Raw genomic sequence first — 15165 nt, forward strand, 5'->3', positions numbered from 1 at the left:
TTTCCCCATTTTCCCCCATTTTTCCCCATTCTCCCCCATTTTCCCCCATTATTTCCATGTCCCTGTGTGTCCCCCAGGTGCCCCATATCCTGCTGTGGCTCATGGTGGAGTTGGCCATCATTGGCTTTTTCCCTGTTGTTTCCCCCATTTTTCCCCCTGTGTTTTCCCGTTTTTCCCCATTTCCCCCCATTTATTTCCCCATTATTTCCATGTCCCTGTGTGTCCCCAGGTGCCCCGGATCCTGCTGTGGCTCATGGTGGAGTTGGCCATCATTGGCTCGGACATGCAGGAGGTGATCGGCTCTGCCATTGCCATCAACCTGCTCTCGGTGGGCAGGTGGGTGTGGGCCAGGGGGCAGGGGCAGCCCTGGCCCCAAACTCCCCCATTTCCCCCCATTTCCCCCCATTTCCCCCCATTTCCCCCCATTTTCCCCCATTTCCCCCCATTTTCCCCCATTTTCCCCCATTTTCCCCCATTTCCCCCCATTTCCCCCCATTTCCCCCCATTTCCCCCCATTTTCCCCCATTTCCCCCCATTTTCCCCCATTTTCCCCCATTTTCCCCCATTTTCCCCCATTTTCCCCCATTTTCCCCCATTTTCCCCCATTTCCCCCCATTTCCCCCCATTTCCCCCCATTTCCCCCCATTTTCCCCCATTTTCCCCCATTTCCCCCAATTTCCCCCCATTTCCCCCCATTTTCCCCCATTTTCCCCCATTTTCCCCCATTTTCCCCCATTTTCCCCCATTTCCCCCCATTTCCCCCCATTTCCCCCCATTTTCCCCCATTTCCCCCCATTTTCCCCCATTTTCCCCCATTTCCTCCCATTTTCCCCCATTTTCCCCCATTTCCCCCAATTTCCCCCCATTTCCCCCCATTTCCCCCCATTTCCCCCCATTTTCCCCCATTTCCTGGGAAATTCCCCCAAAGCAGCCCCTGGCTGAGCTCTGGGCACTGGGGACACCCTCAGGGCTGCCCCTGCTTTTCCCTCTGTAATTTTGATTTTGTTTGTTTTACCCTTGATTGGATTTGGTTTACCTTTGTTTGTACCTTTGATTTCCTTTGTTTTACCCTTGATTTGATCTGGTTTACCTTTGATAGCACCCCTGATTTGATTTCTCTTACTTTTGTTTGTACCTTTGATTTGATTTCTTTTACCATTATACCTTTGATTTCATTTGGTTTCCCTTTGTTTGTGGCTTTGATTTGATTTCTTTTACCATTATACCTTTGATTTTATTTGGTTTCCCTTTGTTTGTGGCTTTGATTTGATTTCTTTTACCTTTTGATAGTACCTTTGATTTGATAGCTTTTGTCTTTGCTTGTGTCTCTGATTTGATTTCTTTACCTTTGTTTATACCTTTGGCTTGATTTCTTTTGATTTGATTTACCTTTGTTTGTACCTTTGATTTCATTTGTTTGCCCTTTTTATCTTTGATTCCATTTGTTTTAGCTTTGATTTTACCTTTGATTTGTTTTACCATTATACCTTTGATTTCATTTGTTTGACCTTTTTATCTTTGATTCCATTTGTTTTATCTTTGATTTTACCTTTGATTTCATTTGTTTTACCATTGTACCTTTGATTCCATTTGTTTGACCTTTGATTGTGTCTTTGCTTTCATTTCTTTTACCTTTTTTGTACCTTTGATTTGATTTCTTTTACCTTCGTTTGTCTTTGATTTGATTTCATTTGTTTTACCTTTGTATCTTTGATTTTATTTCTTTTACCTTTGTTTACACCTTTGATTTGATTTCTTTTATCTTTGATTGTGTCTTTGATTTGATTTCCTTAACTCTTGGTTTCATTTGTTTTACCTTTTTTGTACCTTTGATTTGATTTGTTTTACCTTTTATCTCTGATTCCATTTCTTTACCTTTGACTGTATCTTTGATTTCATTTGTTTTACCTTTGATTTGTTTTACTTTTTTAGCTTTGATTTCATTTGTTTTACCTTTGTTCATACCTTTGATTTCATTTCTTTTACCTTTAACTTGATTTGTTTTACCTTTGATTGTATCTTTGATTCCATTTGGTTTTGATGCTTTACCTCTGATAGTACCTTTGATTTCATTTGTTTTACCATTGTACCTTTGATTTCATTTGTTTTACCTTTTTTACCTTAAATTTGGTACAATTTAAATTTGCTTTAAATTGCTTTAAATTTGCTGCAATGTTTCAAATCCGGTGCAATGTTTCAAATTTGGTGCAATGATTTAAATTTGGTGCAATGTTTCAAATTTAGTGCAATGTTTCAAATTTGGTGCAATGATTTAAATTTGATGCAATGTTTCAAATTTGGTGCAATGATTTAAATTTGATGCAATGATTTAAATTGGGTGCAATGATTTAAATTTGATGCAATATTTTAAATTTGGTGCAATCTTTCAAATTTGGTGCAATGTTTCAAATTTAGTGCAATGATTTAAATTTGGTGCAATGTTTCAAATTTGCTGCAATGATTTAAATTTGATGCAATATTTTAAATTTGGTGCAATGTTTCAAATTTAGTGCAATGTTTCAAATTTGGTGCAATGTTTCAAATTCGGTGCAATGTTTCAAATTTGGTGCAATGACTTAAATTTGGTGCAATATTTTAAATCTGCTGCAATATTTTAAATCTGCTGCAATGTTTCAAATTTGGTGCAATCACTTAAATTTGGTGCAATCATTTAAATTTGGTGCAATCATTTAAATTTGCTGCAATGCTTTAAATCTGCTGCAATATTTTAAATCTGGTGCCATATTTTACAGCCTGATTAACAGGTAGCTCAGTAGTTTGGCCAGCATGTGTCTAATCCACTTCTGAATATTTTGTTTTCTTAGAGCAGAATGTTGATCTGTCCCTTCATCACTGACCTTCATTCTCGCTCTCTTTTCCTTTCCTCCTTTGGGCAAAACATTTTTGGGCAAAAAATACGAATCCCAAGACCTCATTAAAACCTCCCAGGACCTTTTGGTGTAGAAATTCAGTGTTTTATTGAGACAAGATCCCACAGGATCAGACAGGGACAGATCCAGGGACAGATCCCTGGAATCAGGGACAGATCCCCCAGGAATCCCTGGCCAGGGCTGGGAGCTGACACCAGCTCCCTGTGGTGCCCAGGCCATTGGGAACCCCCAGCCCTGCAGCTGCACCCCAAAAAGGCCCTAAAGAGGAGGGATTTGGGCTCTGACCCTGCTCTCACCCCACAGGATCCCTCTCTGGGGCGGGGTGCTCATCACCATCGCCGACACCTTCGTCTTCCTCTTCCTCGACAAATACGGTGAATTCTGCAGGGGGATTGGGGTGGGATTGGGGTGGGTTTGGGATGGGATTGGGATGGGATGGGATGGGGATGGAATGGGATTGGGGTGGGATTGGGATGGGTTTGGGCGTGGGTTTGGGGTGGGATGGGATGGGGATGGGATGGGATTGGGGTGGGATTGGGATGGGTTTGGGCGTGGGTTTGGGGTGGGATGGGATGGGATTGGGATGGGATTGGGGTGGGATGGGGATGGGTTTGGGGGTGGGATTGGGGTGGGATTGGGGTGGGATGGGGATGGGTTTGGGGGTGGGATTGGGGTGGGATTGGGATGGAATTGGGGTGGGATTGGGGTGGGGTTGGGTTTGGGATGGGATGGGGATGGGTTTGGGATGGGATGGGGATTGGGGTGGAATTGGGGTGGATGGGTTTGGGGGTGGGATTGGGGTGGGATTGGGATGGGATTGGGATGGGTTTGGGGGTGGGTTTGGGATTGGGATGGGATGGGGATTGGGGTGGGTTTGGGATTGGGAATGGGATTGGAGTGGGATTGGGGTGGGATGGGGATGGGTTTGGGATGGGATTGGGATGGGATTGGGATGGGTTTGGGATTGGGTTTGAGATTGGGTTTGAGATTGGGGTGGGATTGGGATGGGATTGGGGTGGGATTGGGATGGGATTGGGATGGGATTGGATTGGCATAGGTTTGGGATTGGGTTTGGGACTTGAATTGGGTTCGGGATTGGGGTTGGGTTTGGGGATGGGATAGGTTTGGGATTGGGATGGGATTGGGATTGGGGTTGGGATGGATTTGGGATTGGGGTGAGTTTGGGATTGGGATGAGCTTGGGATGGGATTTGGTTTGGGATTGGGATTAGGTTTGGGATTGGTTTGGAATTGGGGAGGGGATTGGGATCGGAGTTGGGACTGGGGATGGGATTGGGTTTGAGATTGGGTTTGGGATCGGGATGGGTTTGGGGTTGGGATTGGAATTGGAATTGGGGTTGGGTTTGGGATTGAGATGGGATCGGGATGGAATTGGGATTAGGGTTGGATTGGGTGATTGGGATTGGGATTGGGTGGTTGGGTTTGGGATTGGGATTGGGATTGGGCTCTTCTCACCTTGCTGACAAAGGGGCTTCTCCTCCTTGCAGGCCTGAGGAAGCTCGAGGCGTTTTTTGGGCTGCTCATCACCATCATGGCCCTGACCTTTGGATATGAGGTACCCCCTCTCTGGAGCACCCCAAAACTCCCTGTTTCCCTGTCCCTAACCCTGAAACTGCCTGTTTCCCTGTCCCTAACCCTAAAACTGCCTGTTTCCCTGTCCCTGACCCTAAAACTGCCTGTTTCCCTGTCCTTGACCCCAAAACTCCCCATTTCCCCGTCCCTGACCCCAAAATTCCGTTTCCCTGACCCCAAAATTCACTGTCCATGACCTCAAAACTCCCTGTGTCTGACCCCAAAACTCCCTGATTCCCTGACCCCAAAGCTGCCTGTTTCCCTATCCCTGACCCCAAAACTCCATTTCCCTGTCCCTGACCCCAAAACTCCCTCTTTCCTTGACCCCAAAACTCCCTGTTTCCCTGTCCCTAACCCTAAAACTGCCTATTTCCCTGTCCTTGACCCCAAAACTCCGTTTCCCTGTTTCCCTGATCCCAAAATTCACTGTCCATGACCCCAAAACTCCCTGATTCCCTGACCCCAAAACTCCCTGTTTCCCTGACCCCAAAACTCCCTTTTTCCCTGTCCCTGACCCCAAAACTCCCTGTTTCTGTTTCCCTGGCCCCAAAACTCCCCATTTCCCCATTCCTGACCCCAAAACTCCCCATTTCCCAATTCCTAACCCCAAAACTCCTCATTTCCCTCTCCCTGACCCCAAAACTCCCTGTTTCTGTTTTCCTGACCCCAAAACTCCCCATTTCCCCATTGCTAACCCCAAAACTCCCCATTTCCCAATTCCTAACCCCAAAACTCCCCATTTCCCCATTCCTAACCCCAAAACTCCCCGTTTCCCCATTGCTAACCCCAAAACTCCCCATTTCCCCATTCCTGACCCCAAAACTCCCTGTTTCTGTTTCCCTGACCCCAAAACTCCCCGTTTCCCCATCCCTGACCCCAAAACTCCCCATTTCCCCATCCCTGACCCCAAAACTCCATTTCCCTGTCCCTGACCCCGAAACTCCCCATTTCCCCATTGCTAACCCCAAAACTCCCTTTTTCCCTGTCCCTGACCCCAAAACTCCCTGTTTCTGTTTCCCTGGCCCCAAAATTCCCCATTTCCCCATTCCTGACCCCAAAACTCCCCATTTCCCAATTCCTAACCCCAAAACTCCTCATTTCCCTCTCCCTGACCCCAAAACTCCCTGTTTCTGTTTTCCTGACTCCAAAACTCCCCATTTCCCCATTGCTAACCCCAAAACTCCCATTTCCCTGTCCCTAACCCCAAAACTCCCCATTTCCCCATTCCTGACCCCAAAACTCCCTGTTTCTGTTTTCCTGACCCCAAAACTCCCCATTTCCCAATTCCTAACCCCAAAACTCCATTTCCCTGTCCCTGACCCCAAAACTCCCTGTTTCTGTTTCCCTGACCCCAAAACTCCCCATTTCCCCATTGCTAACCCCAAAACTCCCTGTTTCTGTTTTCTTGACCCCAAAACTCCCTGTTTCTGTTTTCTTGACCCCAAAACTCCCTGTTTCTCCATTGCTAACCCCAAAACTCCCTGTTTCTGTTTTCTTGACCCCAAAACTCCCTGTTTCTGTTTCCCTGACCCCAAAACTCCCCGTTTCCCCATTGCTAACCCCAAAACTCCCATTTCCCTGTCCCAGTACATCACGGTGAAGCCCAACCAGGAGAAGCTGCTGCAGGGTTTGTTCATCCCCTACTGCCAGGACTGTGGCACCCCACAGCTGGAGCAGGCCGTGGGCATCGTGGGCGCCGTCATCATGCCCCACAACATGTACCTGCACTCTGCCCTGGTCAAGGTGAGCGTGCCAGGGCCACCTGGGGGCAGGAGGCACCCCCAGAGGGGCCTGGGGACACCTGGGACTTGTGGGGTGTTGGCTCAGTGTGAAAAGCCAGGTGTGGGCTGAGGAAGGCAGGAGCCTGTCCTGAAATGGAAAATGGAAACCCCCTCCCTCTGAATTGTTGTAAATCTGAAATTAATGGGAGCAGGAATAACAGTTTGTCTTGGTTTGGAAAGAGAGGTGTGTGCTGAGGAAGGCAGGAGCCTGTCCTGAAATGGAAAATGGAAACCCCCTCCCTCTGAATTATTATAAATCTGAAATTAAGGGGGTCTCAGGCAAAGATATGGGAGCAGGAATAAGAGTTTGTCTTGGTTTGGAAAGCCCAGGTGTGTGCTAAGGAAGGCAGGAGCCTCCCATGAAATGGAAAATGGAAACCCCCTCCCTCTGAATTATTATAAATTTGAAATTAAGGAGGTCTCAGGCAAAAATATGGGAGCAGGAATTACAGTTTGTCTTGGTTTGGAAAGTCATGTGTCTGCTACAGAAGGCAGGAACCTTCCCTGAAATGGAAAATGGGAACCCCCTCCCTCCAAATTATTATAAATCTGAAATTAAGGGGGTCTCAGGCAAAGATATGGGAGCAGGAATAAGAGTTTGTCTTGGTTTGGAAAGCCAGGTGTCTGCGAAAGAAGGCAGGAGCCTTCCCTGAAATTGAAAATGGGAACCCCCTCCCTCTGAATTGTTGTTAATCTGGAATTAAGGAGGTCTCAGGCAAAGATATGGGAGCTGGAGTAAGAGTTTGTCTTGGTTTGGAAAGAGAGGTGTGTACTGAGGAAGGCAGGAGCTTCCCATGAAATGGAAAATGGAAACCCCCTCCCTCTGAATTGTTGTAAATCTGGAATTAAGGGGCTCCCAGGCAAAGATATGGGAGCAGGAATAAGAGTTTGTCTTGGTTTGGAAAGTCAGGTGTGTGCTACAGAAGGCAGGAGCCTCCCCTGAAATTGAAAATGGGAACCCCCTCCCTCTGAATTGTTGTAAATCTGAAATTAAGGGGCTCCCAGGCAAAAATATGGGAGCAGGAATAAGAGTTTGTATTGGTTTGGAAAATCAGATGTGTGCTAAAGAAGGCAGGAGCCTGTCCTGAAATGGAAAATGGGAACCCTCTCCCTCCAAATTGTTGTAAATCTGGAATTGAGGGGCTCACAGGTAAAAATATGGGAGCAGGAATAAGAGTTTGTCTTGGTTTGGAAAATCAGATGTGTGCTGAGGAAAGCAGGAACCTCCCCTGAAATTCAAAATGGGAACCCCCTCCTTCCAAATTATTATAAATTTGAAATTATGGGGCTCTCAGGTAAAAATATAGGAGCAGGAATAAGAGTTTGTCTTGGTTTGGAAAATCAGGTGTGTGCTGAGGAAGGCAGGAGCCTCCCATGAAATTCAAAATGGGAACCCCCCCCCCCTCTGAATTGTTGTTAATCTGGAATTAAGGAGGTCTCAGGCAAAAATATGGGAGCAGGAATAAGAGTTTGTATTGGTTTGGAAAATCAGATGTGTGCTAAAGAAAGCAGGAGCCTCCCCTGAAATTCAAAATGGGAACCCCCTCTCTCCAAATTATCATAAATCTGAATTGAAGGAGGTCTCAGGCAAAGATATGGGAGCAGGAATAAGAGTTTGTCTTGGTTTGGAAAGCCAGGTGTGTGCTGAGGAAGGCAGGAGCCTGTCCTGAAATGGAAAATGGGAACCCTCTCCCTCTGAATTGCTGTAAATCTGAAATTAAGGGGCTCACAGGCAAAGATATGGGAGCAGGAATAAGAGTTTGTCTTGGTTTGGAAAGCCAGGTGTCTGCGAAAGAAGGCAGGAGCCTGTTCTGAAATTGAAAATGGAAACCCAAACCCCCTCCCTCTGAATTGTTATCAGTTTGAAATTAAGGGGCTCTCAGTGGGGTGGTGTTTGCAGGGGTCCCAGGATGAGGGGAGAGATGAGAATCCTGACTTCATTTCTCAGGAGGCTGATTTATTATTTTATGATATATGTGATATGAAAAGAAAATGATCTATTAAAACTACACTAAAAGAATGGAAGAAAGGATTTCATCAGAAGGCTTGCCAGGAATAGAAAAGAATGATAATAAAATCCTGTGACTGACCAGAGAGTCTGAGACAGCCGGGCTGTGATTGACCATTAATTAAAAACAACCACATGAGACCAATCCCAGATGCCCTGGTGCATCCCACAGTCACAGATAATTATTATTTAAATTTCATTTCTGAGGCCTCTCAGGAGGAAAATCCTGGCCAAATGATTTTTCCTGAAACGTGTGTGTGCCCCCAGTCCCGGCAGGTGAACCGTGCAGACAAGAGGGAGGTCAGAGAGGCCAACAAGTATTTCTTCATCGAGTCCTGCATCGCGCTCTTCGTCTCCTTCATCATCAACATCTTCGTGGTGACCGTCTTCGCAGAGGCCTTCTTCAACAAGAGCAACGCCGACGTGGTGGGTGGCACTGGGAGGCACTGGGAGGGACTGGGATGGACTGGGATGGACCATTGGGATGGACTGGGGCGGTCTGAGATGGACTGGGACAGACCATTGGGATGGACTGGCATGGACTGGGATGGATTGAGATGGACTGGGACAGACCATTGGGATGGACTGGGAGGGACTGGGACGGTCTGAGATGGACTGGGATGGACCATTGGGATGGACTGGGATGAACTGGGATAGACTGGCATGGACTGGAATCCACTGGAATGGACTGGCAGGGACTGGGATGGACTGGGATGGACTGGGACGGACCATTGGGATGGACTGGCATGGACTGGGATGGATTGAGATGGACTGGGACAGACCATTGGGATGGACTGGCATGGACTGGGATAGACTGGCATGGACTGGAATCCACTGGAATGGACTGGCAGGGGCTGGGATGGACTGGCATGGATTGGCACAGACTGGGATGGACTGGGACGGTCTGAGATGGACTAGAACAGACCATTGGGATGGACTGGGATAGACTGGGATGGACGATTGGGATGCACTGGCATGGACTGGGATGGACTGGCAGGGGCTGGGATGGTCTGAGATGGACTGGGACAGACCATTGGGATGGACTGGGATGGATGATTGGGATGGACTGGGATGGACTGGGATGGACGGCATGGATTGGCATGGACTGGAATCCACTGGGATGGACTGGGACAGTCTGAGATGGACTGGGATGGATGATTGGGATGGACTGGCATGGATTGGCATTGACTGGCATGGACTGGGACGGACTGGGACGGACTGGAATGGACTGGGAAGGACTGGCACAGACTGGGATGGACTGGCATGAACTGGGACGGGCTGGCATGGACTGGAATGGACTGGCACGGACTGGAATGGACTGGCAGGGACTGGGAGCTGCAGTGGGATGGACTGGGATGAACTGGGAGCTGCAGTGGGATGGACTGGGATGAACTGGGAGCTGCAGTAGGATGGACTGGGATGCACTGGCATGAACTGGGAGCGGCAGTGGGATGAACTGGGAGCTGCAGTGGGATGCACTGGGAGCTGCAGTGGGATGGACTGGGACGGACTGGGAGCTGCACTGGGATGCACTGGGATGCACTGGGATGCACTGGGAGCTGCAGTGGGATGGACTGGGATGCACTGGGAGCTGCACTGGGATGCACTGGGATGCACTGGCATGCACTGGGATGCACTGGGAGCTGCAGTGGGATGCACTGGGATGCACTGGGAGCTGCACTGGGATGCACTGGGATGCACTGGGATGCACTGGGAGCTGCAGTGGGATGCACTGGGATGCACTGGGAGCTGCAGTGGGATGGACTGGAATGGACTGGGGTGCACTGGGAGCTGCAGTGGGATGCACTGGGATGCACTGGGAGCTGCAGTGGGATGCACTGGGATGGACTGGGATGCACTGGGAGCTGCACTGGGATGCGCTGGGAACTGCACTGGGAGCTGCAGTGGGATGGACTGGGATGGACTGGGATGCACTGGCATGCACTGGGATGCACTGGGAGCTGCAGTGGGATGCACTGGGATGCACTGGGATGCACTGGGAGCTGCAGTGGGATGCACTGGGAGGCACTGGGAGCTGCACTGGGAGCTGCACTGGGATGCACTGGGATGCACTGGGAGCTGCACTGGGATGCACTGGGATGGACTGGGATGCACTGGGATGCACTGGGATGCACTGGGAGCTGCAGCAGCGTGGAGGGATGAGGGCAGTGCCCATCCCACTGTGCTGGGCACTGCTGAGGTCAAACCCCAATCCTGGGTGGGTTTGGGGCCCCTGGGGCTGGAGCGTGGCCAGAGCTGGGAGTGGGGTGGGGAAGGGTTGGGGCAGCAGGAGAGGCTGAGGGGGCTCAGAGGGGTCTTTCACTCCCCACACCTGCCCAACAGGAGGGGACACAGCCAGGTGGGGTCAGGCTCTGTCCCAGGTGACAGGAGGAGACAAAAAGGCACCCAGGGCAGGTTGAGGTTGGATTTTAGGGAAAATTCCCTCATGGAAAAGCTGCTCAGGCCGAGGGTGGAGTCCCCAAAGTCCCTGACAGGAGGGGACACAGCCAGGCGAGGTTTGGGCTCTGCTCTCAAGTGAGACGAGAAAACAAAAATCCAGGGGAGGTTGAGGTTGGATTTTAGGGAGAATTCCCTCATGGAAAAGCTGCTCAGGCCAAGGGTGGAGTCCCCACAAGTCCCTGACAGGAGGGGACACAGCCAGGTGGGGTCAGGCTCTGCTCCCCAGTGACAGGAGGAGACAAAAAGGCATCCAGGGCAGGTTGAGGTTGGATTTTAGGGAGAATTCCTTCATTTCCCTCATGGAAAAGCTGCTCAGGCCAAGGGTGGAGTCCCCACAAGTCCCTGACAGGAAGGGGACACAGCCAGGTGGGGTCAGGCTCTGCTCCCCAGTGAGAGGAGGAGACAAAAAGGCATCCAGGGCAGGTTGAGGTTGGATTTTAGGGAAAATTCCTCCATGGAAAAGCTGCTGAGGGTGGGTCCCCATTCCTTGCGGGGGTTAACAACTGTGTGGAGGTGGCACTTGGGGACATGGTCAGTGGTGGCCTTGGCCGTGCTGAGATCACCCAGAGGTCCCAGGGGGTTTTCCAAGGGTTTTCCACACCAGCCCTGTCCCTCAGTCCCCCCTCGTGTGCCCCTGCAGAGCCAGGTCTGTGCCAACTCCAGCAGCCCCCACTCCTCGATCTTCCCCAACAACAGCGACGCCCTGGAGGTGGACATCTACAAGGGGGTGAGTGTCCCTGTGGGGACAGCTTGGGGACAGCTTGGGGACAGCCCCGGGACCCTGGCTGGTGTCCCCAGGGTCGGGACAGCCCTGGGACCCTGGCTGGTGTCCCCATGGGGTGACAGCTTGGGGACAGCCCCAGGACCCTGGCTGGTGTCCCCATGGGGTGACAGCCATGTCCAGGACAGCCCCAGGACCCTGGCTGGTGTCCCCATGGGGTGACAGCCATGTCCAGGACAGCCCCGGGACCCTGGCTGGTGTCCCTGTGGGGACAGCTTGGGGACAGCCCCAGGACCCTGGCTGGTGTCCCCATGGGGTGACAGCCATGTCCAGGACAGTCCAGTGACCCTGTCTGGTGTCCCCAAGGTGGCACAATGCCCCTGTCTGGTGTCCCCTGGTGTCCCCAGTGCCCCTGTCTGGTGTCCCCTGGTGTCCCCAGGGTGTCCCATTGACCCTGTCTGGTGTCCCCTGGTGTCCCCAGGGTGTCCCCAGTGACCCTGTCTGGTGTCCCCAGGGTGTCCCATTGACCCTGTCTGGTGTCCCCTGGTGTCCCCAGTGCCCCTGTCTGGTGTCCCCAGGGTGTCCCAGTGCCCCTGTCTGGTGTCCCCAGGGTGTCCCATTGACCCTGTCTGGTGTCCCCAGTGACCCTGTCTGGTGTCCCCAGGGTGTCCCAGTGACGCTGTCTGGTGTCCCCTGATGTCCCCAGTGCCCCTCTCTGGTGTCCCCAGGGTGTCCCAGTGCCCCTCTCTGGTGTCCCCTGTGGTTCCTGGGCAAACTGGGAGCACTGGGACCGGCGCCACCAATGGATCCCCAGGAGCAGGGTGGGGGTGAGGAGCCCCCAGGGTTCCCCCAGTTTTACTCCAGTTTTACTCCTGGGTGTATCTGCCCCCCCCTGCCCCGGGGCTGACGGAGCTGCTCCTCCCCCACAGGGCGTGGTCCTGGGCTGCTACTTCGGCCCCGCCGCGCTCTACATCTGGGCCATCGGCATCCTGGCGGCCGGGCAGAGCTCCACCATGACGGGCACCTACTCGGGCCAGTTCGTCATGGAGGTAACGCGCGCCTGCTCGCTCTTTACTCGCTCCTTATGCGCTCCTTACTCGCTCCTTACACGCTCCTTACGCGCTCCTTACGCGCTCCTGCTCGCTCCTACGCGCTCCTTACTCGCTCCTGGCTCGCTCCTTACGCGCTCCTGCTCGCTCCTACACGCTCCTCACGCGCTCCTGGCTCACTCCTTACTTTCTCCTCATGCGCTCCTCACGTGCTCCTGCGCGCTCCTTACTCTCTCCTTACTCACTCCTCACACGCTCCTCACGCGCTCCTCACTCACTCCTACTCGCTCCTCACTCACGCCTACTCGCTCCTCACGCGCTCCTCACGCGCTCCTCACGCGCTCCTCACTTGCTCCTACTCGCTCCTTACTCACTCCTACACACTCCTTACTCACTCCTCACGCGCTCCTACTCGCTCCTCACGCACTCCTTATGTGCTCCTGATGCGCTCTTACTCACTCCTGGCTCACTCCTTGCTCACTCCTCACGTGCTCCTGCTCGCTCCTTGCTCGCTCCTTACTTGCTCCTCACACGCTCCTCACGCGCTCCTTACTCGCTCCTCACGCACTCCTACTTGCTCCTCACTTGCTCCTACTCACTCCTTACTCGCTCCTCGCTTACTCCTTACTTGCTCCTCACTTGCTCCTACTCACTCCTTGCTCGCTCCTCCTCGCTCCTCACGCGCTCCTCCTCACTCCTCGCTTGCTCTTCATTCGCTCCTCACTCGCTCCTTACTCACTCCTTACTCTGAGTTCTGTACTCCTCACTCTCTGTCATCCTTATTCCATACTCCATACTCCTCCCTCCTTACTCCCTCCTTACTCCCTCCCTACTCTGGGTTCTGTACTCCCTGCTCCCTGGCGCCCTCTATTCCTTACTTCATGCTCCTCACTCCTTACTTGCTTCTTACTCACTCCGTACTCTGGGTTCTGTTCTCCTTGCTGCCTATTGTTCTTATTCCATACTCCATACTCCTCATTCCTTCCTCCCTCCTTACTCTGGGTTCTGTACCCCTTACTCCCTGTCATCCTTATTCCATACTCCTCACTCCTCACTCCTTCCTCTTTCCTTAGGAGGTAATGCAGCTCCTCCTCACTTTTTACTCCTTACTCCCTCCTTACTCTGGGTTCTGTACTCCTTGCTCCCTATTGTTCTTATTCCGTACTCCATGCTCCTCATTCCTTACTCACTCCTTAGGAGATAACGCAGCTCCTCCTCACTCCTTAGTCCCTCCTTACTCTGGGTTCTGTACTGTCCCTGCACTGGTCCTGCACTACTCACACCTTACTCACTCCTTACTCCCCGGTTACTCCCCGCAGGGGTTCCTGAACCTGCGCTGGTCGCGCTTTGCGCGGGTGCTGCTCACGCGCTCCATCGCCATCACCCCCACGCTGTTCGTGGCCATCTTCCAGGACGTGGAGCACCTGACGGGCATGAACGACTTCCTCAACGTCCTCATGAGCCTCCAGGTGAGCAAACTTGGGGTTCATGAACCTCAGGAGCCTCCAGGTGAGCAAAGTTGGGGTTCCTCAACGTCCTCATGAGCCTCAGGTGAGCAAACTTGGGGTTCATGAACCTCAGGAGCCTCCAGGTGAGCAGGGTTGGGGTTCATGAACCTCATGAGCCTCCAGGTGAGCAAAGTTGGGGTTCAGGGGCTCCAGGTGAGCGGAGTCGGGGTTCATGAACCTCATGAGCCTCCAGGTGAGTGGGGTGGGGGTTCAGGGGTTCCAGGTGAGCAAAGTTAGAGGTTCATGAACCTCATGAGCCTCCAGGTGAGCAAACTTGGGGTTCCTCAATGTCCTCATGAGCCTCCAGGTGAGCGGGGATGGTTGGGGTTCAGGGGCTCCAGGTGAGCAGGGTCAGGGTTCAGGGGCTCCAGGTGAGCAGAGTTGGGGTTCAGGAGCTCCAGGTGAGAGGGGTCAGGGTTCCTGAATGTCCTCATGAGCCTCCAGGTGAGCAGGGTCAGGGTTCAGGGGCTCCAGGTGAGCAGAATTGGGGTTCCTGAGCCTCAGGAGGCCCCAGGTGAGCAGGGTTGGGGTTCAGGGGCTCCAGGTGAGTGTGGTCAGGGGTTCCTGAGCCTCAGGAGCCTCCAGGTGAGCAAAGTCAGGGTTCCTCAACATCCTCAGGAGCCTCCAGGTGAGCAGAGTTGGGGTTCAGGGGTGCCAGGTGAGCAGGGTTGGGGTTCAGGGGCTCCAGGTGAGCAAAGTCAGGGTTCAGGACCCTCCAGGTGAGTGGGGTTGGGGTTCAGGAGCCTCAGGAGCCTCCAGGTGAGCAGGGATGGGGTTCAGGAGCCTCATGAGCCTCCAGGTGAGTGGGGTCGGGTTTCAGGAACCTCCAGGTGAGCAGGGCCCATGGCTGGGCTGGGCTGGGCTGGGCTGGGCTGGGGTGGGGTGGGGTGGGTTGGGGTGGGTGTTGGGGTGCTGGGGTGGGTGTTGGGGTGAGTTGGGGTGGGTGTTGGGGTCCCAGCCCCAGCCCCAGCCCCAGGTGGGTCAGGTCCATCCCCTCCATCCCCCATCCCCGCTCTGCTCCCACCCTGCAGCTCCCGTTCGCGCTGATCCCGGTGCTCACCTTCACCAGCCTGCCCAGCGTCATGCACGACTTCGCCAACGGCCTGTGAGTACCTGAGGGGCACCTGGGCAGGCCTGGGCACACCTGGGCATGCC

At 52.5% G+C, this 15165-nt stretch overlaps 1 protein-coding gene across 8 annotated transcripts in view; it reads left to right on the top strand.

Moving 5' to 3' along the window:
- Window positions 1–15165, top strand: part of SLC11A2 (solute carrier family 11 member 2) — a 55413-nt gene that overhangs the window by 24993 nt on the left and 15255 nt on the right. For all 8 annotated transcript variants that reach the window (XR_011684089.1, XR_011684088.1, XR_011684090.1 and 5 more), the window contains exons 6-14: window positions 230–336; window positions 3195–3265; window positions 4399–4466; window positions 6071–6226; window positions 8540–8698; window positions 11373–11459; window positions 12383–12502; window positions 13822–13971; window positions 15042–15115. Coding sequence is in view for 4 of the 8 variants with exons in the window: in XM_071456062.1 (XP_071312163.1) it covers window positions 230–336; window positions 3195–3265; window positions 4399–4466; window positions 6071–6226; window positions 8540–8698; window positions 11373–11459; window positions 12383–12502; window positions 13822–13971; window positions 15042–15115 (992 nt within the window). In the remaining 4 variants the exon portion in view is untranslated. The remainder of the gene's footprint in view (window positions 1–229; window positions 337–3194; window positions 3266–4398; window positions 4467–6070; window positions 6227–8539; window positions 8699–11372; window positions 11460–12382; window positions 12503–13821; window positions 13972–15041; window positions 15116–15165) is intronic.

The sequence above is a fragment of the Agelaius tricolor genome, unplaced genomic scaffold (assembly GCF_023055355.1).
Source record: "Agelaius tricolor isolate 1412-34295 unplaced genomic scaffold, bAgeTri1.0.p SCAF_55, whole genome shotgun sequence".
In the NCBI taxonomy this organism is placed as follows: domain Eukaryota; kingdom Metazoa; phylum Chordata; class Aves; order Passeriformes; family Icteridae; genus Agelaius; species Agelaius tricolor.